This window comes from Cupressus sempervirens, chromosome 6 (genome assembly GCF_028749045.1).
Source record: "Cupressus sempervirens isolate cs-2001-9-10 chromosome 6, ASM2874904v1, whole genome shotgun sequence".
Taxonomy (NCBI): Eukaryota; Viridiplantae; Streptophyta; class Pinopsida; order Cupressales; family Cupressaceae; genus Cupressus; species Cupressus sempervirens.
The window spans coordinates 430,489,991-430,515,290 of NC_143123.1; the positions used below are offsets into that span (position 1 = coordinate 430,489,991).

General features: G+C 35.7%; 1 protein-coding gene across 2 annotated transcripts in view; it reads left to right on the forward strand.

Moving 5' to 3' along the window:
• LOC149552882 (mRNA capping enzyme family protein) overlaps window positions 1-25,300 on the forward strand; it is a 256,559-nt gene that overhangs the window by 207,999 nt on the left and 23,260 nt on the right. Inside the window, exon 14 of one of the 2 annotated variants that reach the window (XM_089788423.1) lies at window positions 16,281-16,776. The exons of the other annotated variant lie outside the window; for it this stretch is intronic. Within the exon in view, the coding sequence (XP_089644549.1) occupies window positions 16,281-16,367 (87 nt within the window). The 3' untranslated portion in view covers window positions 16,368-16,776. Of the gene's footprint in view, window positions 1-16,280; window positions 16,777-25,300 lie in introns of those variants that run through there. 2 annotated transcript variants of the gene reach the window in all.

The following is a 25,300-nucleotide window of genomic DNA, read 5'->3' on the forward strand; positions in this document are numbered from 1 at the left end:
TTTTCAAAATCCCAAAGCCTATAACCAAATTAATTAATTCTATATAAACTAAATACACATTTCTTTGATTTAGCTTCTATCTTGGTTCTATTTTCAAAATCTATATGAGCAAATGCTTCACAACCAAAGGCCTTGAGAAAAGAATAACTCACCTTCTTACGAGTCCATGCTTCCTCTGGAATACCACAGCACAAAGGAGTAGAGAGACCTCTATTAATCAAATATACAACAGTATTGACAACCTCCACCCACATGTTTAAGGGAAACTCAGCATGTAACCTCATGCTTCTTGCACGCTCTATTATAGTCTTATTCATGCGTTCAGCCACTCCAATTTCTTGTGGAGTCCTTCGAACTGTTTTTTGTCTACGAATATCATTACTGGAGCAATAATCTTCAAATTTATGACTGTAATACTCACCACCATTATTAGATCTAAGACATTTTAATTTCTTACCAGTCTCATTTTCAACCAAGCATTTCCATTTCTTAAAAGTTTGAAATACATCAGATTTCTATCTAAGGAAATAAACTCATACTTTTCTAGTTGCATCATCAATAAATGTAACATAATGATGAGAGCCACCAAGGAAGGATACTTGAGCTGGTCCCCATACATTTGTATGCACAAGCTCTAATTTCTCACTTTTCTTTTCCTTCCTAGTCTTCACAAAACTCACTCTCTTTTGTTTTCCATACACACAACTTTCACAGAAATTCATATTAACATATTTTAGGCCTGGTAAAACTTTATTTGAATGAAGTACTTTCATACCTTTCTCACTCATGTGCCCAAGTCTGTTGTACCATGATGCTGTATCAGAATCTACAATAGCTATTTGTTCTCTTTGCTCAATTGCAGCAACTGTTCTTGAACATTCATTTTTTTCTGAAACAATGAAAGTGGAAGGAACAATATGACTTGTACAAATATATAAGGTGTCTACTTTCACAGCTTTTGCTACTATAAGGGAACCTTTTGAAACCTTCCAATTTTTATTGTTAAAAGTAACTACACAACCCTCATCACCGAGTTGCCCTGTTGAAATTAAATTCCTACTCAGCTTTAGAACATGTTTGCCTCATGTAGTAGCCAATGATTCCCATTTTACAACTTAATCTTAACTTTTCCCTTTCCAACAATTTGACAGGGTTCATTATACCCCAAATAAACAAGCCCAAAATCCTCTTAGATATTATCAATAAAATAACCTCTATGAGGTGTAGCATGAAACGAGGCACCATAATCTAGAATCCATGAATCATCAACACTTTCTAAAGACAAAAACAACGCATCCTCTTTGGATTTGTTACTTACCACATTTGCCTCCTTGTTCTCTTCCGGTTCATCTCCTCCATTTTCTTTCTTGTTCAGCAATCTTTCTTCTTATGCCCTATTTTACCACAACACCAACAATCTCTCGGTCCTCTGGATTGAGACCTATTTCCCTTTGACTTTCCTCTTGATTTACCATGATTTCCAGAATTATTTCTTATCTCAGTCGTTCTATTTCTACTTTGTGCGTTCAGAGCACTTCCTGATGTAGATCCACTTGAGGATTTCCTACGAGTTTCCTCACTCAAAATAAGACCGATCACATCATCATATTTTAGGGTATTAAATCTGGAAACACAATTACTCACAACCTTTACCAAGCCATTCCAACTTTCAAGCAAAGAACACAAAATTGAGAGAGCCTTAATTTCTTCATCAAAATTAATACTCATAGAAGATAATTGACTAGTAATAGTATTAAACTCATTTAAATGATCCACAATAGATCCACCTTCTGTCATCTTAATATTAAATAAACGCTTAATGAGAAATACTTTGTTTGAAGTAGAGAGTTTTTCATATACTTCTGTCGTCTTCGCTTTTGTAATATTAAATGCCACAGATGGTGCCAGGCATAATTGAATGCTTCCAAGTGCCTTCCTATCTAAAAGATCCCAATCCTCATTTGTCATAGTCCCTTGGTTCTTAGTTTTTCCTCCCAACAACTTCCATAAATCCTTCTGATAAAGATAGTCCTCCATTTGCATTTTCTATAACTGAAAGTTTTTTCTATTAAACTTGTCAACTCTCAGCTTACCCTCGTCTGCCATTGCTCCCACTCAATCATGAGACCTTCCTGTAGAGGATTGCTAAAAAAAGAAACGATGACAATTTGCCTTAACAAAAAAAAAAATGACGACCAACCTGACTCTAATACCACTTGTTAGGATTAAGCTCAGATAGAAATAATAGTTACATGCAAATATAACCAATGTCAAAAAATAATAGATCGCACATAAGAGTACACAAGACACCAAGATTTAATGTGGTTCACCCAATCCCTGGACTATGTCCACCAACAAGTCCAATATTATTATTATTCAGTGATTACAACTTGATTACAATCTGTAATCCCTTACAGCTCAATACCGCCGCAAGAACCAATTTTTGCATACCTTATGAAAATCCCTAACCCTAAGCCTTTTTATACAAGTTTTTTGCCGCTTACGAAATTAGGGCTAGAAATAATATAAAAATAGTAGCCGATGCCTTTTACAATATAAGGTGATTTTTGGCTTTAAGGGCACTGTCCTCGACCCCGTTTTGGCCCCAAACCCTTGTAGAAATAATCTGGAGGGAAACTGTGCCAAATAAACCTCTAAGTTTGATTAGGCTCCACATCACAACAACAATCAAATCAGATCGCTCATGATGGGTTGTACAAATTGGATCACTCTCCCACGAACCCGTGAATCCAAAACCATGACTTTATATGCATTCACACATTTAGGTATCATTACACTTGGGTTGAATGAAAGGACTCTCTTAAGTTCGTTCGTAGCCATTTGGAACAGTGAACCAACCACTAATTCAAGAAAGTATTAAATGATGGCGGAGATATAAGGTGCAAAAAAAGGTAGAGCACGGTATTAGATAAACATCATTACATATATGATAGTGTAAGATACCATCCAGTTAACAAGACATATCAGTGATTATATTAAGTTCCAATATACTAATAAAGAATGTGAAAAGAAATTAGGAAGACTTTCACATGAATATACAATAAGCGATGAATCCATAAGGAGAACAATCAATATTTTGATAGTCAAAATAATGTACAGGAGGTGATCTAAAATTCCTTGTATCTAATATAAGGATGTAACACTTCAAATCTGCAAGACATATAATGAAAATGAAAAACATTCAATGCGGAGGAAGGAAAAATATACAGTGATTAAAGTGCATTGATCTTTCAAGATGGAGAGGTAGCCTCAAGGATTTGGAACATTGAAAATATATACACTAGCAATGATACCATAAAAAAAAAAAAAAACAAGTGATCATGTAAGAGTTATTGGGATTGCTCAAGAAAGGTTGGAATCAAGACAAGGTTAAATATGCACCAATTTGAAGGCATGATATAAAAGGGTGGTAACATGAAAAAGATTAAAAACATTGTCATCCAAACAAGTAATAAGGTCTTCATGAGAGGGGTTGAGTATGACTTGGCCAATGATTCATTTCAGATGGGGCAGCATCAACCAACGCGGCATTTGAAAACAACAAAGATAGAACTAATATTAATAGTATCCTTAGAAGGGGTTACAAGGTATGCACATTTATACGTATTTTGGCATTATACTTGTTTTGTTTTTCTTAAATATTCTTAACCCCTTAGATTTATGGAGGAGATGGTATATACAATTATATCTAACTCTGCTCGAAGGAAAATATAAAAGTTTCATAGAAAATCATACTCATTAAAAAAAATATATAAATGAATATTGTTCAAGTGGATTCAATTTGGTAAACACATTTTATAATAACGACTTTGGGTATAACATATCCCTATCAATTTTGTGTATAACCTTGAAGGAGAATATAATTAATAAATTATGGATACGTCTATAAAATCTCTTTTATTCGTACGTTGTGGATAGGGAGTGTGCATAGGGGGAGGAGTAAATCGGTTGCATTGGGGCAAGAGAATCCCAACATTGATAAAGATCTAAGTGAGCCCCAAGCTGAGCATGTCTAAACTCAAGTAGCAGTAAATCTACCATCCACAACGGAATTAACTATGCACCTAGTGGGTAAGGAGTGTGCATAGGGGGAGGAGTAAATCAGTCGGTTTCCTTGGGGCAAGAGAATCCCAATATGGATAAAGATCTCAGGGAGCCCCAAATTGAGTGTGTCCAAACTTGAGCAGCAATAAATCTACCATCCAATAGGGAATTAGACACCCTATTATAGTATTAGCTTTAAAGAAAAGTTTCTAAAAGACACATGTTCAAGAACTTTGATTTCTAAATAGAGGAAATGAGCATAATATTCACGATGAAAGTTGGTAAAATGTTTCCTTAACATTTTGTTATTTCAAATTGTGAAAAGTAATTTAACAAATTTTTAACATGTTTCTCTGTGTCTACATTATTGTCTTCATGCATCAATGTGTTTGCTTTGTGTCTTTATTCATTCGAGTGTCTACCTCGTGTTTGCATTGTGTCTACATGCATGAATGTGTCTACTTTGTGTCTTCATTCATAGAACATCATATACTAACATGTGTACTTTGCAAGTATTTTAACACATGCAAGGAAAAGAATGAATTTGAGCTATTAACCACATCAGTTGCTTGAGGACAAGCAAATTTGAGAGTGGTGGACTTGTCATGTCCCCCAATTATGACAATATAGGTCAAAAAATAAATGCAATAAAATACTTATAATAATTGTATAAAAGATTATATATAATAATTATTATTACATACTAAAGTTATTGAAGTAAATAATTATATATAAATTGTATAAGTTCATTATAAATAATAAATATAATTTAATTTAAAAAATATTGAAGAATAAATAATAACATATTATTGAGATGATAAATAATCTAATAAGTTTAATATCAAATAGCAATAAATAAGGATATAATACCAATAATATACTTATATAAATTTATATAACCTAATATTAAACCTTTATATATATATATTAATGAAATTAATTAATAATCAATATAAATGATTAAATTACGAAGATTTGTGACTGATGGGAAATAATCTATATAAGTATTAGGAGGAATGTCATTTAAAAATATAGGGAAATAGATTTGAATAGAGTTTTTAAAGAGTTTGATGAAGAATTATTAAATGTTTCACATAGGAACACTTCTCATGTCCCCCAATGATGACAATAAGGTCAAAAAATAAATGCAATAAAATACTTCTAATAATTATTTTAATAAATATATAAAAGATTATATATAATAATTAGTATTACATTTTAAGTTATTGAAGTAAATAATGATATATAAATTGTATAAGTTCATTATAAATAATAAATATAATTTAATTTAATAAATATTAAAGAATAAATAATAATATATTATTGAGATGATAAATTATCTAATAAGTAAATAATATTAAATAGCAATAAATAAGGATATAATACCAATAATATACTTATATAAATTTATATAACATAATATAGAATCTTTATTAATAAATATAAATATAAATATATATTAATGAAATTAATTAATAATCAATATAAATGATTAAATTACGAAGATTCGTGATTGATGGAAAATAATCTATATAAGTATTACGGGGAATGTCATTTAAAAATATAGGGAAATACATATGAATAGATTTTTTGAAGAGTTTGATGAAGAAATTTTAAATGTTTCACAAGGAACATTACAACGATCTTGGTGTAGGTGAGGCAATGGGAGGAAGCCAAGAGAGAGCAACGGAGGCAACAAACTCTTAGGAACTTTTTGGAATGTAACTGTTGGGAATCAGAGGATTATGATGAAACTCAACGGACGTCTAACCCATGAGCCCATGGCCATGGGAATGTAAATGGAGTGTGGGTGAAAAGAGCAATGAAACTCTATTAACAGTCTCATAAACGACCCAATGATGATGTATGGAGGCTATATAAATAAAAATGTTTTTGTTAGTTATAATGTTTTTAAAAGAATTTATGCCAAATCATTTGAATAAGAATAGAAATAGAAGGGAACAAAATGATGATGTCCAAGCTACACAACAAGCATTGATCCTTGCACAACAAGTTAAGCGGAGGCAAAGGGTCAGGCAACTTGCTGATGGGTACCATGGTGGGGTCACGAAGGATGACCACGGTGCCACAAGAGGTGCATTAAATGAACAACATGGTTCGCCAAACCCTCCACGACCAAAAAGTACGAAGGATTTACTAGAGGAGACACGACAAAGGTTGAATTTGATTGTGGAAATGATGGCAGAATTTTTAAATTTGCGTACACCACAAGTAGAGAATCCAAACAGAAGTTTAGAAGGAACTAGTGTGGCTCAAGGTGTCTAAGGAGCACGAGTGCGGGGTAACCACTTTGTCCCTCACACATCGTACAAACAAGTACAATTTGATGATCAAACAAACCTTTTTTCAGAACCTATCACACTGCAGTGTAATAGACAGTGTAACGTACCAACACAGTCAGTAGCACCACCGGTAGTGCAACGGGTGGCACAACCAGCAGTCATGGTTGAGAACAAATGAAAATTGTCCAAGTTTATAGGCCAAGCAAAATAAGATCCGGTATGACACTGCCGTACGTGTGAGAAACAATTTGGACCAATAATGGCATCACTGATCAAGACGAGTGGATTAAACAATTTACTACCACATTTAGGGAAGGAGCCATCAACTGGTATTCTAATGTGGACAAAATTGGTTTGATAACATGGGCAGTAGTGAAGAAAGAGTTCCAAATGGGATTCAAACTACTAAGAGATGACAACAAGATACTTGCCGAGATCTACAACACAAAAGAGGGGAAGAATGAGTCGGTTAGAGCCTACGAGCGATGATTAAAGGGATTAATGGGGAAAATGGAATCTGCCTCAGCTGATGAATTGAAGAAGTGGTGGTTTGTTGAAGGACTAAAATCTTCCCACTGGAAGAAGATGAAGGTCGTACCACCAACATCATACGAAAATGCATATAACTATGCAATGGACCTTGAAAGCGAATATAGGACTTCAAAGAAAATTAAGTCCTCGGAGTAAAGTAGTGAGGAAGAATCAAGTAAGAAAGTGCATGCCCTAGAAAAAGACCTTCAGAGGATGATGAACTTAAGGCAACGAAAGGAGGATCAAGTAAAACCGAGGAAGATGAGGTGTGGTGTATGGACTGCAAGGAAGATAGACACATGAAAGGGTCTTGCCCAAAGAAATCCTTTTATGACATTTGCCAGATTGCGGGACATTCCACCAAAGAATGTCCCTATAATCTGAGGGTTGAAAACCAACAAGTGTTGTTTAGACAGAAGAAACCTTCCACATCTAGAACCAGCAGTCAACAAAACAATAATAATACTACATCTAGTGGCTATAGAAATAACCGACAGGGAGGCAAAGGAAATAAAAATAACAATCACCCATAGATCTAGTACGATGCAAAAGGAAGGCCAATGATACAATGCTAAGATTGCCAGAAGGAAGAAAATCCACAAAAACTATGCAAGTGGTGTGGACTAGGAGGCCAACTATACAAAGCCTGGTTGCAACCTCATTGATGTGGAAACAAGAGACAGGGAAGAGGATATCCTAGCAATTACACAAGCCCAAGCAAAAAAGGCCATTTATCCTGACCCTCATACAGAGAAATAAAGGGTGCTTGAGGCGAAGGCCGAGATTGAGAAAGAAGTACAGGCCTGAAGGGATCTCAAGGATACCTCCGGTTATTCTAGCCGAGTCACAACAAAACAAAATATCCTAAGGAAGATGGTGCAATTAGAGATACCAGTGAAAGTCGAGGACCTATTGGAAACAATGCCTTATTTAAAAGCAACCTTGTTCAACAATGCAACCATCCCAATGAGCACATTGGGACGGACAGAGTTTCCGGAAGGTTTTGCAGCGGACCCAGTGATACTTACTGTCAACAACAGATGAAGTCTGACAGCAGTGGAGATGGGCATCTTGGGCAACGTGCTAATGAACACAATTGTTGATGGTGGGTCAGGGGTAAATGTCCTATGCAAATAGACTTGGAAGAGTCTAGACAAGTCAATACTCTGGCTGCCAACCTTCAACCTATTGGGGTCTGACCAACATGGCATCAAACCCCACGGAATGTTAATGGCACAATAAGTAACAATTGGGACATAACTCTTCACATTGGACTTTGTCATAATCCCTCTCAAGCGGAAGGGATATGATGCCATGCTCAAGAGAGGGTGGCTGGTGACAACTAAGGAAAATCATAACTGGAAGAAAAATATATTGTCATTCGAGAGGGGGGGAAGAAAGTTTGTGATGGATCTCAAAACACAATTGGTTGGAGAAGAAATAGCATCTTCCTCAGATTCAGAATTTGACAATGGAGGAGACGAAGGGAAAAGGAATATGGAGTCCAATGATGGAGTATTAGAGTTAGAGGATGATACAAATTCTATGGATGGCCTATTCCATTGGCAAATGAGTGATTATGAACTATTCTCTCCGTCGTGTAATGTGCTCGAGATCAAGGAAGATTTTGAAGGAGTTCCCTTGGGAATTCAAAGAATACAAGGAACGCGAGGCATGAGTCGAGGAGAGTCTTGCCAATCAGTTCTGCAAAGATGGACCGATACAATGCAAAGAGGCGAAGTTGAAGGAGGTAAATCTCGGGGACAAGGAGAACTTGAAAATCATCTTGATGGGGGTTGATTAGGATTCGGTACTAAAGATGATAAAATTCAAAAAATTTATGGAGTACAAAGACCTCTTCTCTTGGACCTACAAGGATTTGAAGGGTGTAGCTCCAAAGTTTTGTGTACACCGAAATCCTCTAGTTTTCGAGCCCAACTTGTGCAGGAAAGGTTGTACAGGATGAACAAGAATTATGCTACAAGGGTAGAAGCGGAAATTAAACGGATGTTGGAGGCAAATATTATCTTTCGGGTGGAGATGAGTGAGTGGGTTTCATCTATTGTAATCTCCTTAAAGAAGAAAGCAAACCAAATTTGCATTTGTGTGAATTTCCGATGTCTTAATGCAATAACTATTAAGGACCCGTTTCCCATTCCATTCATGGACAACATCCTGGAGGAAGTTGTGGGCAATGAGTTTATTCATTTATGGATGGTTTTTTTGGATATAACCAGATATCCATAGTGGAGGATGGTGTATATGCATACAATAGGATGCCCTTCGGCCTCTACAATGTGCCAACGACCTTCTAGCGCATCATTCTATACATCTTTGACAAGATGTCCATGAGAAACTTTAAAACATTCTTGGATAACTAGTCCATATTTAGTGGAGAGGACAAGCATTTTGCTTCCTTAGGAGAGTGCATAGAACACTATCAATGAGCTTGTTTGGCATTGAATCCAAAGAAGTGTCAGTTTATGGTGCCATAAGGGAAGTTACTCGGGCACATATTATGCCATGCAAGGCTGAAAACAAATCCCGATAAAGTGTGGATTATAGTAGAGATGGAGGCTCCTACGGATGTGACTAGTGTCAAATCTTTCCTCGGCCATATCGGATAGTACTGTCAGTTCATAAAGAAGTTCACACATTTCATTTCTATTGGACAGGCTCACGAGGAAGGGGGAGCCGTATTTTCTGGGGAAGAAACAAGGGGAGGCCTTTGAGGAACTGAAATCAAGGTTGCTAGGTGCTCCTATTCTAGCGTTCCTAATTGTGATAAAGAATTTCATGTGCACGTGGATGCGTCAAACTATGCAATCGTGGCTACTTTGGCTCAAGATGGAGTGCACAAACTTGATCGCCCAATATGTTTCACAATTAGGTTGCTATCGAACACTGAGAAGAATTACAGCACCACAGAACGTGAGGCCCTTGGAATGAATTATTTGGTCTAGAAATTCAGGCACTACTTATATAGCGACGTTATTAACTTTTTATGTGGACCATCAAGCCCTCATATATCGGGTCAATAAACCCATTATTCATGGTAGAGTGAGCCTATGGCTTCTCTTACTCCAAGAGTTCATATTCAAAATTATTGTACAGCCAAGATGTAGTCGTGATTGTCGACCAACTATCACATATTAAGTCTGGCGAGCCATCTGTTGGAGTAAATGATGACTTCCCAGATGCGCATCAATTTCATATTATCGTTCTCCCTAAGTGATATACAAGTATAGGAGAGTATCTATCAATAACCCATTTTCCCCTAGACATGCCTCCAGGTGAATGAAGTTGCTCCTCAAGAGGACTTTTCAACTAATATACAGACTATTATATAAAATGGGTCTAGACCAAGTACTAAGGCAATGCGTGATGGAGGAAGAAGTACCATGTGTGCTTCGAGAAGTCCACGAAGGACTAACAGGGCGACATATGGGTCCTAACACGACAACAAGGAAGGTAGTACTAGCAAGCTTATGGTGGCCAACCTTGTACAATGATGGGAGAGAATGGATCATTGGATGTGATACTTGCCAATGAGTAGGAAAACCCCTTAAGCGAGACTTTATGCCACTCAATCCTTCCCATGCCCAAGAGCTATTTGAAAGATGGGAGTTGGATTTTGTCTAACCTCTGAAGGCTAGTCATGGTCGACAACGTCAGTATATTATAGTGGCCACTGAGTACTCAACAAAATGGGTTGAAGCATGCACACTACTAGATAACTTAGCATGAAGCACCGCAAAATTCATTTAGGAAGAAATAATAAGGTATGACATCCTCATTCAGTTGACGAGCGATAGAGGTGGTTTTTTTGTCAATCATATCATTAAACTCCTAACCACTAAATTCAAAATCTTCCATGTGTTGTCTAGTCCATATTATCCTTGGGCGAACGACCAAGCTGAAGCAACTAATAAAATCTTGGTGGGAGTTATTTATAAATCTTATGGAGTTGAAGGTGAAGACTAGGAAGAGAAATTGTCATCAATGTTGTGGGCCTACGGTACTTCCTATAAGGTAACCACGAGGCAGACACCCTTCCAGCTCATGTACGGAGCAAAGACAGTAGTACAAGTTGAATTCATGGTTCCTAGCTTGTGTATAGCCATTGATAACAAACTTGGCCACATGGATAGTCTAAGGAAGAGACTTCATGCCCTGAACAAGTTGGATGAGAAAAGGGCAATGGCACAGTGGGTGACGAATGTAGCGCAACAACAGAGGAAACTTTGGCATGACAAACACCTCCAACAGATGAAGTTTACATTTGGTTAGTTGGTATTGAAGTTTAATGGGTGAAATGAAATTAAACCTGACAAATTTAAAGTGAAATGGCTAGGTTCCTATAAGGTTCAAGAAGTTGCAGCTAATGGTGCTGCAAAGTTATGGACACTCGATGGCAAAGAAATTTCGAACGCAGTCAATGGATCGAAGTTAAAAGTCTACCATCAAAGTCAAGGGAGCTAGGATTGCTAGGATGGGTAATTAAGTACATAATATATTCCAAAAAATATATTTGAAAAAAAAAGCAAGTCCATGAATCAAACAAGTTCTGCTAGGCACCATTGAGTCGTCGCCATTGGCAACACAAGCAAACACTACGGAAATACAATACAAGTTTCCACAAAAGACATTGATACCTCAAGTGAATAAGACAAGTTTCCACGAAAATCATTTAATTCATCGCAACAAACATGGACGGGGCACAGTAGGAATTGGCACCACAAGAAAAAGGAGAATGTCAAAGACACTACAGACATCACTTCATTCCCTACAAAAAAGCCATAGATAGCCACATACAGAATTGACCCCAGGGATTGCGCACAAAGAACCCACCCCGTAGAAAAGAAAAGCATGTACCCTACGGACATTAGACCCTCGTAGATACCAATTAAGTCCCCGCAGATGAAATTAAGGCTCTAGCGGAAGACAACAGTGAACCACCATTGCACTCCTCGTGGAACATCTAGAAAGGATCATGGAACAAAATGGAATAGTGAAGCACCAAAACATTGAGCACAAGCGCAGAAAGCAAGTTTAAGTCCCCAGAGTAGGCGGAAGATTCGACAAAGGAAACCACAATATCCCCATGACAAATACTAACTCTCCGTGGTGAAAATGTTGGGACCCATGTGGATTAATGACATAGAAAGGTGAGAGCCTGTGGAAAACATAGGTAAATAAAAGCTACCACGGAAAGAAGCACCGAGGAAAAGACAAAAGGCCCAACGAAGGGAAATGACTTCCTAGGGACACAAAGCTTGGAGAGCAAAAGAAAGAAGACATCTACTATAGATCGGTTAACTGAAGGAGAACTGCACCGCATAAACAAGGTAGCTTCAAGCCCTAACCATGTTTTGCATAAGGCCAAAACAAGAAGCAGTTACAATATGTATTCCACAAGTAAAAGAAGGTGTTGGAAGGATCAATTGGAAGCTGACACTCAGGCATGGACAAAAATGCAAGAGTTCTATCTTCAGGTATTTGAGTTGTAGGTCAAATGCAAGAGCAACCTCGAGCAACAAGAAGAAGAAAATTTGTCCCAAAATTCAAAAAAACCCTCAGAAAGAAGACATTACACACCTCACAGTTCAGTTTGAGGGACTTAATGGACTCGAATATTGGCGATGGTGGCAAGAGACACTTGACACAGACATAATAAAGTGGATATTACAATAGGCACAAGTGCATTGGGCGATTTAGATGCCGATATTCTATATTCGTCTATTTGAGCATATCATTAGAGTGATGATTGAAGCATACGACAGTCATAGCAGGAGCAACTCATTTCAGTATAGGAAGCATCCTATCACCGTCTCTTTCAGAGCCATAGATTTCACAAGGTTTTTTGGTTTCCTTGGGCACGAAAGACACAAAGCAGAAATAAAAGATCACAAGCTCTCACAGGAACAAAAAGAGCATTGGATCAAGTTGCTTGCTCGAGAACTCACTTCCACCGAGTTTGATTTTGTAGTAAAGGGCACAAGGAGTAGAGTAATGAGACGTGAGTTTATTAGAGAAGAGCCATGGCATTGTATCCTTGACATGCTAAAGAGTGGACTGACGGGAGCAAGTTTGGCCTCGAACATTGGTTTGCCACAAATAGTTTTTATGAATGGATTGGTTTATGACTGGACATCCCTGTTGGCAAATAGAATGTACGAGTTCATGACATCATACTTTTTATATGCCCCACCATGCCATCTGGTTGTTCTTAGAAGTTGCACTCCACTAGATTCCGACCGACGTGTTGGAGGTTCTGTCGTAGGGCAAGTTGGCGCCAGGGGAGCCTCCGATATTTGATTAGCAACATTTGGATATCAGCAGAATGACAGCTGGTCATAAGAGGGTGAGATAGGAGTTAGATACCCATGGCGACACAGACACAAGATGAGAAGATACCACAAAGAGTAGTGAGAGTGCTTCATAGGGAGGCAACACTTGAGCAAAAGAGGATTAGGGCAACGAGACAGAGGCGGTGTCGGCACCTCGACCATTTCTTACACCTATGTTACCCACTTCGGCACACTTAGTGTCGACCACTACTTCGCCTTCCATTTTACCATTTGGCCATATGAGGGCACCACTTGATATGACACCACCATAGGTCACCACCTATAATAGTAGTTGCCAAAACCAGTGGCTTGCTAATCTTTTACTTCAACTAAACAAATGTCTTTTGCTGAATTTCACCCCATATAAAGGACTTAACAGTTACCATGATGGAATTTAAAGCATTGAGATTGTAAGATATGATTTGTTAAGATTTCTCAAATATTGAACTCCTTTCCTTAATCACAATGAAAGTCTTGGATCACTTCAAAATGGTTTCCACTTTTAACAAATTTCACTTTTGATAAATGCTAACAGTAACTAGATTGCTGTCTGATAAATTTTGATCTCAATTACTTCATAGACTTTGCTAATATTTAATCTCAGACTTAAACAACTATTTGGTGGACTGCCCTCTTTAAAAATCTGATAGGTTTTGATCTCAGTTGCTTCAGACTTGGACAGCTAGTTGGTGACTGTCCTTTTAAACAGATAACTGAATGTTTGCTTATGCAATCAGCAATATGAATATAAATGAAAAAATGTATTTTCGACAATTCATTTTGATCTCAAGTACTTCTAGACTTGTAAGATATTTGATCTCACACTTGGGCAACTATTTGGTGACTGTTCTCTCAAAAAGTTAACTGAATAATCTGGCTATGCAATCAAGTTATCAGCAATATGAATATGAATAGCAAAATCTCTATTTCTACAATTCATGAGTTAAATTCTATTTTAATTACTCTCTATATCTCTATGGACATGCCCTTGAGTTTAACAAATTATAGCATGTCTCTTTTTCTACAATTTTATACCTTTTTTTTTTGAAAATTTAACTTTTTTTCCTATTTTTTTCAAAGAATCTTATACTTCTGGTTTGCCGATTAATTCTCCAAGCAATTTTTCCTCCTATGCATAGAATAACTTTCTTCCATGTTACACTACCCAAACCCTGAACATCTAGTATCTCTTCTATATTATGCCATGCTGCCCCCTGAAGTAAATGTTGTCAATTACTATCTGTTTCTTGTTCCTAATAAATACTGCAATGTGTCCATACAAAGATATATGCTGCAAATATCCTCGTACAGCACAAGAAATTCAAATTGCTTAGCAAACATTAATGGGTTATGCAAATCAGAATGCAAGTAAGCTGCATAGCTATCAATCAGTTTGAAAGTGCTCAGATCAAAAAGGTTTTAAGCTGCCTAGGTACCAGTCAACAAGAATGAGGATAATGTCTTCATACACACTGTACAATGAGACAAAAGGAATAACTTGTCCAGGGTCAAACACACTTCAAGTATCTCATATTATTAGTTTGCAACTTTGCAGGGAAATCAGGTAGGAAGAAAATGTGCTAGACAAATATTTTCCCAAGAATAGCATTATTTCAACAACTACACTACAACCTGTGTCCTATTTGCCAGGGAGTCAGAAGGCCTTTCGTCTCTTTTGAATGAAATCTTTCAGTGCTGGATGCTTGAATAACAATTGCCATGAATAACAGAAGCAGCAGTTGGCTACTGAATCTATAAAAGGAGACATCACTTACTGTATTTACAGACGGTTCAACATGAAAAATTTCCCTTTAAAACATACAAGAAACAGAAGAACTATTCATACATCTTGGGGCAATAGTTCAAGGTATGAAGCCAAAGTAGCAGGACAAGATCTTATGAAAAATTTCAAAAATGTGTTCTCCTCTTGTATTCTAAAAGCAACATCAAAAGAATTGGCTGTATATCCTTTAAGATATCTTTAAGTACAAAGCTGAATGCCTTAAAACCATTTGAGGCGAAATTTTTGAGCTTTCAGAGCAGAACTGAGGCTATAGAGTACCTGTAACCACATAAAATGAAAGAAGTCTGTTTAGATAATTCAAAAAAAAGCAACAAGAGGCTGAAGAAGATCCATAAATACTTGGATTTTTCTACTGCTGATGTGTCCTGCACATGAGGAGCGATATACTAATTCCAAGACTAGAATGGTTGCAACCTGGACATGGAACCAGCTACAGACAGAAGGGTGAGCTATACTATTCAGATGCATCCAAATGTTAAATACCAGTGCTCAGAGACCTAAACAAACCCCTAGATGATGCATTGTTTCGTTGCTCCTTTATGAAGGGAAACACAAAATGTGTCTTTGTACAATAGTTCTTATGTAGTCTGATTTTTTTCTTGTACATTCTCTTGCTCTATGGTGTCACATGACTATATAAATATTTATAACTACTTACTATGGCATTGTGAAGGCAGCCTTCCTGGATTTTTTGTAATATTATACTTCTATGTTGCCAGTCTTCGTATTGAGTTGTGTGTGGGGTTCTGGTATGTTAGTGCAGCATGTGTGTGTAGACACACACATAAATAAATGTGTGTAAAATTAAAAAATATAAAGAATAGTAAATACATTTGATAGCATGATAATAGATTGAATGATTGTAGTGAAAAAAATCCTTCGAGGCTTTTTTGGGGGCAAATCAAGGGATATAATTTTCTTAGGAGAACATGATATCGATGAGTTTCATGGTCATGTGTTGATAGCTTCATCCTTTTTTAAAACCAAAAAGATCAGCTGCACAAACTGATCAACAATTTACTGTACACCTATTCTCTTTTCCATGCTTTGTTGTGTGTGTGAGAGAGAGAGAGGGGTAGGGGAGGAAGGGCGGTGGGAGGGAGCAATTTCTCTCTTAACATATCGATCAGTTCATTCATTTGTTAGGTTGGTTTGTCAACAATTCTTAATATTTTATTGCTTTTCACGTGAAGACTGAATGTTTTATTTGGATTTCAAATTTTCCAGAGAGGCCAAGGAGATGCCAACAAGAAGAACACACAGCGCAGACAACCAGGTCAAATAAAAGAGAAAGATGTCACATATCTAAACTGATGACAACAATCATAGAATTCTTCTCGTCTCCTCATATGGGACAGATAGAAATTGTAAAAGTTTTAAATCATGTAATTTCTGTACTTGTTTTAGACAGGCAGATGTTATTCTCTAAAATCAAGGAAGCATGGCATTATGTTCATCTGCAACAATGCCATTTTATATTGAATAAGAAGAGCCAGATATTGCTTGTGCTCCTTGTGCTCATTATTGGTTTCTAAGACACTCACTGATATCTGTTCTTCTTACCTGGTACACCCATTAATATTATTCAACGTGCATTCCAATTACTTATATGTAAGCTGCTAGATTATGATTTATAGTCCTTTCAGAAAACAAATCTGAACATATTCAACATGCATTATATGCACCATGTGATGAAGAGATTATTTTTATGTTTTTCCAAATAGATTCTGAGCAATGCTTATGTGTTGAAGATAGTTGATATTTAGGAGGTGCAACGTTTGTTCATTGGTGTCTCTTGTCATATACAAGTGGACATGTGATGTCCCTATATTTATAAAATTTAATAATAAATCAATAATATAATTTAATATTATATATTATAAGTATAATAAGGAAGAATATATATATATATATATATATATAAGAGCAAATATTTTTATAATATTATCAACTAGTATAGATATCTTAAATAAATCTACCAATTATAAAATCATTAAAATATAATTTACTATGCTTAAAAATATTTATATTTCATTGTATCATTTTTTTTTTGTATTCACTTGAACTTTTATTTTAATTTCTAAAACAACGATGATTTATATTTCCAAGACTTATAATTTTAGCAAATATTTTATGTGGTGTTTATTAGATTATTTATAAAAGTACAATTTATTTATAATAATATTCAAACTTTGACATGTAAATGGTTGTCAAATTTAATTTAACAAAATAAATTTTAGCATTAACAACTCACCATCCAGCTACTCCACCCTTTCTGCCATTGTAGAATGCCTCTCAACATTAATAAATTAACATAGTAAAATAATGCAATTAAAAGATAAAGAAATAATGAAACAGATATAATTCTAGTCAATCCCAAGATTGAATAGATTCAATCCATCAAATGTTTTGATAAATGATTATTATATAAATATTATATAATTCTCTACAGTCTAATCATACATTTAAATATAATCTAAAATACAACAATCCTCTATATCAAAATGTGATAATTATAATATATACTGCATATCGCACGTAGTAAAGAAGGCTATAATTGATATATCCAAGATGAGGTGTGTCTCCTCCAAACAACAGTGATTTAGGAGAGTTAGCGAAAGGAGTTGAGGAGGATTTTTGTGGTGGGCATTTATATTACGGAGAAATTGCAGGGAATGGTGGAATTAAGAAAAAAAAAGGCAACGATAATCGAAAATCAAGGAATAAATTGGGAAAATTGTCTACTGAGCAAACAATAGATTCAACAGTCAGCGTACAAGAGAGAGAAGATATCCAGGGCACTAATGCATCGTGGAATGAAAACATATCGGTATCCAGAACAAAGTTTATATACTTTCTCAAGGAAGAAAGAATAAGATACACCATGTCACTAATGTATGGATTCTATCGGAATAAAATAGAATTGGTGCAAGTTTATGTGGCAAGATGATACTCAGTATTATAGAATCTTGAGGAACCAACAATAAACATTGAGCAAAATAAGAGAGTCACATCCAATAATCACGGTGATAGGATAAGACATCAACAGATGCTGCAATTATTACTTGGATTAACATATTATCTGAACAATTGGCAATTATCAGAGTGAGCTGGCCATTGCAAAAACTAAAGAAACAAGTGCTTGATCTTTGCATTTATGAAGGCATTGCTATTACAAAAATTCTAATAATGGAATTATACACATAACAGTAAATAGTTTGATATAATGTCCTTGTATTGAATTTATAAAAGATTGAGATTTTTAGACAAGATTTGAGAAATATATTGTTATTCTGATAGGGGATATTAGAAATAATAATTATTTTTTCTTTGAGACTTTACTAATGGTGTATAATCGATGCCTCGGTATCTTCTTGATGGAATTAATTTGCTTAGTAAATGCTTGTATAATTTGTCCTTAGTAATCTTTAAAACTCACATGTACATTGAATACACATGTTTTGGGAAAAAAACAAGTTAAAATGAGTTTAATGCATTAATAGGCTTTAGAAGTGGATCTTTGTTCATTTAGAGTGATGAGATAGTGCGACTTAAAAGTCTATAGCACGACTTAAAGAGTCTCCAAGGTTGAAAACAAGTGTAATGGAAATAAATAGATGCAAATCAATTACTCATTTGGATGGTATGACTAGAAAGAGGACATGGTTGTCCATAGAGGTGGTAAACTTGATCTTGTGCAACATAATATTATATTAATGCAATTATGCAACAACTAAAATCTTAAAATTGGTGCGAAAACATGCAATAGTAAAAATGGTAGCCACTATGAAATCCTACAATTACTTTGATAATCTATCATGCAAGAAGATAGTGTAGCAAACACATTCTAATCTCAATTTGAGTGGAAGCATATGTAATACATGACAACTAACAAAGAATTTGTAAATGTTGTATTAGATAACAAGAATAAAGACAAATCACTTATCATTATGTTATATTTTGTTGCATTCTATATCAAGTTGGATGCACAATAAAGCATGAGCATAATTTTACCGTAAAATTCTCACAAGTTTGAGATTTTTTTAATAGTTTCTCTCATTAACAAAGAAAATTATAGGGATGAAAGACTTTGAATATTCAACCTCGATTTGTAGTCATAAATTGTAACATCCCATCTAGGAACCCATGATAAGATAAGATAAATTTATTAATGTCCAACAGGAGACCAACAAGGGTCTAAGGGACTAGAAACAACACAAGGAAAATGCCAGTAGGGGGGAGCACCAAATGGTGTCCGCAGACAAAAGAACTAAGAAAAGGAATAACAACTAAGAACTCACAAGCAAGAAGTAGTCCATAATGGAAAGGTGGGCATTAGAGCAATCAGGTACTTTGGAAGGTCGTTGTCGAGTGTGATCTCTACAGGGTCTCACAGATCTGGTGTGAATCGAGATAGTACAAGGAGGCCACTTCAATCCTCGAGTAGGGACTATAGGACTGAAGAAAGAGGTGATGAGCTGCGTAGGTGTTGATGTCAAGCAAAGTTGAAGTTGTATAGTGTGCTCGCGAAGCTGCATGGTCTCCTGAAGGTAGAGTGCAAGACAATGTTGGTCAATATATTTGAAGAATGAGGGAAGAGATTGACACTCTCTGAAGAACCAGTTGAATCTCCTTGGATCTCATAATAAATGGGACGACAAAAAATAAAGTGAGACTTAGTCTCAACCTTCCTGAGGTGACAAAGCCGATAGATCTCGTCCTCCTTGTCGATCTAGTGATCAATTTGAATATGTAGCCGATGAGATCCCACTCTAACAAATCCCAAGGAGATGCGAAGAGTGTGAGTCCAACGACGAGTGAGGTAGGGGTGTAAGATGATCTCTAATTGGGTATCAAGTAAGTGCTTAGCATAGAAGGCCATACGTAGGTGGAGCCCACCTGGGGGATTCCTCCAAGTCGTGATAACATACTATTTGTAGATGTCAAGTCTAACATGCTCATTCAACTTCCACTGAGGTGGAAGAAGATGGGATGGAGCATTGAGAGAAAATTGAAAGAGGGGAAGATGATCCAAACTAATACTAATCGAGCCCAAGAGAGCAAAGACCTGGGTGTACCAATAACGAGACTTGTGTCCAGAGTCCAAACCCGCAACCTCCATAGAGGAACAGTAAGCTAAGTAGGAATATCCATGATGACCATCAGAGGAATCAGTGAAGCTTCGGAGCTGGCAAAGAAGCCAGACTAAATCAAAGATGGTCCCCAATCTAAAAGGGTGAGCACCAAACTCTGCCAAAACGATGTTGTGCAGTGTGGACCGATGACATCTGATAATGCACTGAAGAAAAAGAATTTGGACTCCCTCAACAAAGGCCTAGTTAGACTCCAAGAGGGAGGGGCCCCAAACAGTACAACCATAGAGGATAGTTAGCTTGACCAAGGAGTCAAGAAGGGACATCTTAGTCGTGATGTCCCATAAGTGGTGTTGAAAACACTATTGCTCAAGAATAGCGAGGGAGCCGAGCCCCTTGTTGACTCTGGGCTTCATGGCTGGTCTCAAGCTGAACCGAGGTCAAGAAAACTTAACCCCCAAGGTAGTATATGAAGATGCAATCTCGATCTCACTACCCTGGAAGTAAAAATGGAGGTATGATGTCTTCAAACAATTGAAGACCATAACCCGAGTCTTGCCCAGATTTACAACAAGCTCATGTGAGTCACAGAAAGAGGCCAAGCCATTAAGGAGTTGTTGAAGACCATTGAGGGAAGATGCTAGGAGAATCACATCATCAACAAATAGGAGAATAGAGATCAACACCTGATGTAAGTAAAAACGATCACCAGGGAGCGAGCAATCACAGAGAAATGCCTCAAGCTCGTTGATGTAGATGCCAAAGAGAGTGGGGGAAGAGGGCAACACTATTTCACCCCGATAGTGCTCTGGATAGGGTCAGAGAAGCCTTGTGGAGTCTTAAATCCACCCACAACACACTCGTATAACCTCATAATAGCTGTAAGGAGAATATCTGAGACCCCGATGTCCATAAGACGCTGAAAGAGAGTCGCTCGAGGAACAAAGTCAAAGGCTTTGCGAAAGTCAACAAAATAACAGTAAACTTTTGTCGAGTGGTGGTGAGCCTCCTCAATGGTGGCTCATAAGCAAGGTAAACTTGAAGAAACCCCCCTCAAGAAAAAAAAAAAATTTATTGGTGAATCTTTCATTATTTTGAAAAACCAAATTATTTGTATGGGCGAATCTCTCAATTTTTTTAATTTTAAATATTATTTGCATTGGCAATTATTTTGGAATCATAATTTTTGAGTAAAAAATATCAGTGAATCTTAATAATAATAGGAAGTTTGCTAATCATCATGGAATATTATAAATCAAAATTGAACTTGTTTCATCTCATGAAAATTATGAGGATAATTACATTATATTTTAAGTCAATAGTGAAAACTAAATATTGGTAATATATCCCTAAAGTAACTAATAATTATGATAAAAATGGTGAATTAATATTAGTTTCTTTGATAATATATAATATTTAGGTGAATCAAATATTGTGGTGAATCTTTGAGTTTAAATTTTTTAATAAAATAAAGTATTGAGTGATTTTAAATATTTTAAAACTAAATTTAATAAAAATGTGGCAATTTAGGTTGCATTAAATCTTAAATTATTAGTCCAATTAATAGCAAAAAAATTCTAAAATTCACAAAATTATGAATATTCACGACTAAAAAACACCCTACCCATAAGGTTAAAATGTGATCAATGGTTTGAAAATCTATACGAAACCCATCTTGACCTCTAGCCTAGCAATGTCGTTGATCGAGCTCTCTGGATAGGATACCATTCAACACAGCTGCATAGAGTTTGGCAAAGGTATGCCCAACGATGATGGTCTTGTAGTTCTCTGGGTTGGACGTTGGCCCAGATTTATGGATCGGATGGATAACATGTCACAACCAAAAATCAAGAAAGTTGACGCAAACCACTCGATTAAAGAGCACTATAAGAAAGGGACCCAAGCTAAAGATACCCAACTTGAAGAATTCATCTTGGAATCCTTCCTCATCTAGAGTTTTGCTACTGTTCATAACTCTAATTGCTTCACAAGTGTGGGAAAAGGAGAAGAGGTGAAAACGGGTGTGGGAGGCAAGGGAGGGGGGGTTGGGGTGCGGGGTGGTGGTGAGGAAAATAAGTTGACACAAACCACTCGATTAAAGAGCACTATAAGAAAGGGACCCAGGACAAAGATACCCAACTTGAAGAATTCATCTTGGAATCCTTCCTCATCTGGAGTTTTGCTACTATTCATAACTCTAACTACCTCACAAGTGTGGGAAAAGGAGAAGAGGTGACAACGGGTGTGGGAGGCAAGAGGGGGTGCGGGGGGGTGGTGAGGAAAATAACCTAACTTTAAACTTAGTTCTGTTATAGAAAATTATATAAACTTAGTTAACTATTTCAAGGGTTCAAGCGTAGTTACATATAAGTTAACTAATCTACTAAGGACAATCATACTACAACCACATTATATATTTTATGTTTATTTTATAACCCAAATTAAAGTATGAACAAATTTATTATTTAACCATGATGAAGTGAATGAGAATCATAAACTAAACTGCTATATGTATTTAATTTTAACAATAAAACGCATTCATCATATCAATGTAAGGAAAGGGATGACAATACAACTGGTACGTCTTGGCATACATAGTCATAGTAATATAACTTCCACTACACATGTCATTATACATCACCTGAAGGATGTCTCAAGTCAATACATCATAGAATGCAAGATGTATATCTTATGATGACAATAAGCAAGTTATTAAGCAATGATCAAGATAGAAACAACAAGGATAATCCCAGCACAAGAGAACAAACATAGGATCTCAATGGTAATATAAATCATTACCACTCAACCATGTCGAACCTAGATGCTTGCTCCCATTATGTTGAGGAGATAAACACCAAGACTCACAAGAAATATCCAAACAAGTAAGGCTAATGCAAAGGTACTCTATATATAAATTATAAAAATAATTACAAGGTTGTCAAGTATAAATGACTGAGACAAAAATTAGGTGTACCAAGTGCAATGTAGGAACGTAGAATACATATAGGAAGGTCATCACATCTTCATCTACTTGAGTTATACTAGTTAAATCACTCTAGACCTTGGATCCTCTAGCAAGACCCATGCAAAACTAGTTATACTTTCATTAAGACAAGTAAACCAATCATCCCAGATCACTTCCCCCCTTAGATAGACAAGCATAATCTCCCACTCTTATCCTTAGCATGTACTAATACTCAAGCCATAGGAGAGATACACAATTATCTCATTAATGTTTCTCCTAATAAATTTATTAAGTTATGACTTATTACTCAATTTTTAAATGAGTTACCCTAACAATCTCTTAATGGTTTCGACCCCCATTGTAAGTCACTTCCCTTATATACTCCTAGATAACCTACTCTAATCCAACAACTAAAAGAAATGAAGAGAAGGAAGAACTAAAATAAAATAAAAGACTTCTCATAATTTGACAAGTTATGGAAATCACTAAAGGAATATGCTAGAGCATAATAAAGAACATTAGGATCCAAAGTTGCCACCCCTTAATAAACATATCAATAAAATAATTACCAAATCCTCATGGTTATCATTTCACGGAACATAGAACAATCACAATAAAAGAAATAGAGAGATCAAGTAAATAAAATCTCAACACAACAATAGTTGTCATCCTCAGCGGTCAAATAATATAATAGTTGAGACTCAGTAGAAAACATTACATAACTCACAATACATCCAAAACTATACATATATGATCATGATATAAAAAGGTTATGAACCTTCACAATATAACCCAAATAGTAAAAGGTATAAAATCATTAAAATATTTCAAATTCTTAAAGGAAAAATCTTCATGGAGGGTAACACGCTATCCATACAAACAATCCATCAAAACAAAATAGACATGACATAAAGCATGTACATGAAATGTATTTAATATTAAATCAAAACCAACTATTATATCCTTTCTTTCATTGACTAAAGAAGATAGAAAAAAGCCTGACATATCCTTAATTCAGTGGCTTCCCCCTCCCCCCTCTAAGTTTCATGAAGATTAATTTTGATAGTTCTTCAAGAGGCAACCTAGGTGCATCAAGAATCGAGATAAGTGTTAGAGACCATTTGGGCAATATCAAAGCGTTTTTAACTTCTTCTATACCTCTAGGCACAAACAATTTAATTGAGGCACATCATATGGGGTGTGATAATGTACTTGTTGATTCATGTGCCAAACCTTTTTTCATTTCAGATTTCCCTCGGCTACCAAACATTATTAAAAAAGAAGCCCACTTGACTTCCAATTGAGGGTCTTTACATCATTGGAAATTTCTCACTATTGGAGGATTTTGGTCATATATTAATGGAGGGATATTGTTCCTAGAAGTTGTGTATCTAGCTTGCTATGTTGTAGTGCATAGCTCCTTTTGTTAGCAGTGTTTCCTTGCAGCAACTTGAACAAATTTTTGAATTTTGGTGTGTACCATGTAAGGTTGTTGTTGAATCAATCACCTCTTAATTGAATATCATTTAGTAGTATGGGATAGAAATGTTGCATGATTTCATGTTGTAACAACTTCACAATCTTGTATAGTAAAGTCATTGGCCTCTACATCTTTGAGTGATTGAATAGCTTAACACTTGCTGTGGTAAGGCTCTCACCATTGCAGTTGATTCAGGCATATATCCAAACTATTGATTTCTTGATATTGTAATTAAACAATACAATAGAGTTTTCTTGCTAGTTATTTCCCTATGGAACTCTCAAACTAGCTATATTATTAATATAACATACATGAGCTCTATCCACTTTTGCCCCCCTCCCCCAAAAATAAATAAATAATAATATAATATTATCATGTTATTAATTTTTATAATCTTAAACTGTAAATTACTAGAATAATAACTTAAATACATTGTTAAATGAAATATCAATACCAATTCTTTCTTGACTTTAACTTAAATTCAATATTAATATTCAATTCTCTATTAATTCATAATATAATTATAAATAACTCAAGTTATATATAATCAAACTTAAATTATAATTATAATAAAATTATTTATAATTTGACCTCTAATATCAAATAATCATAACAAAATTATTACATAGTAAACTTGACAATAAAACTTATTATAATATAATCAAATCACAATTATATATTAATTAACAATAACCATGCTTTCATAAAT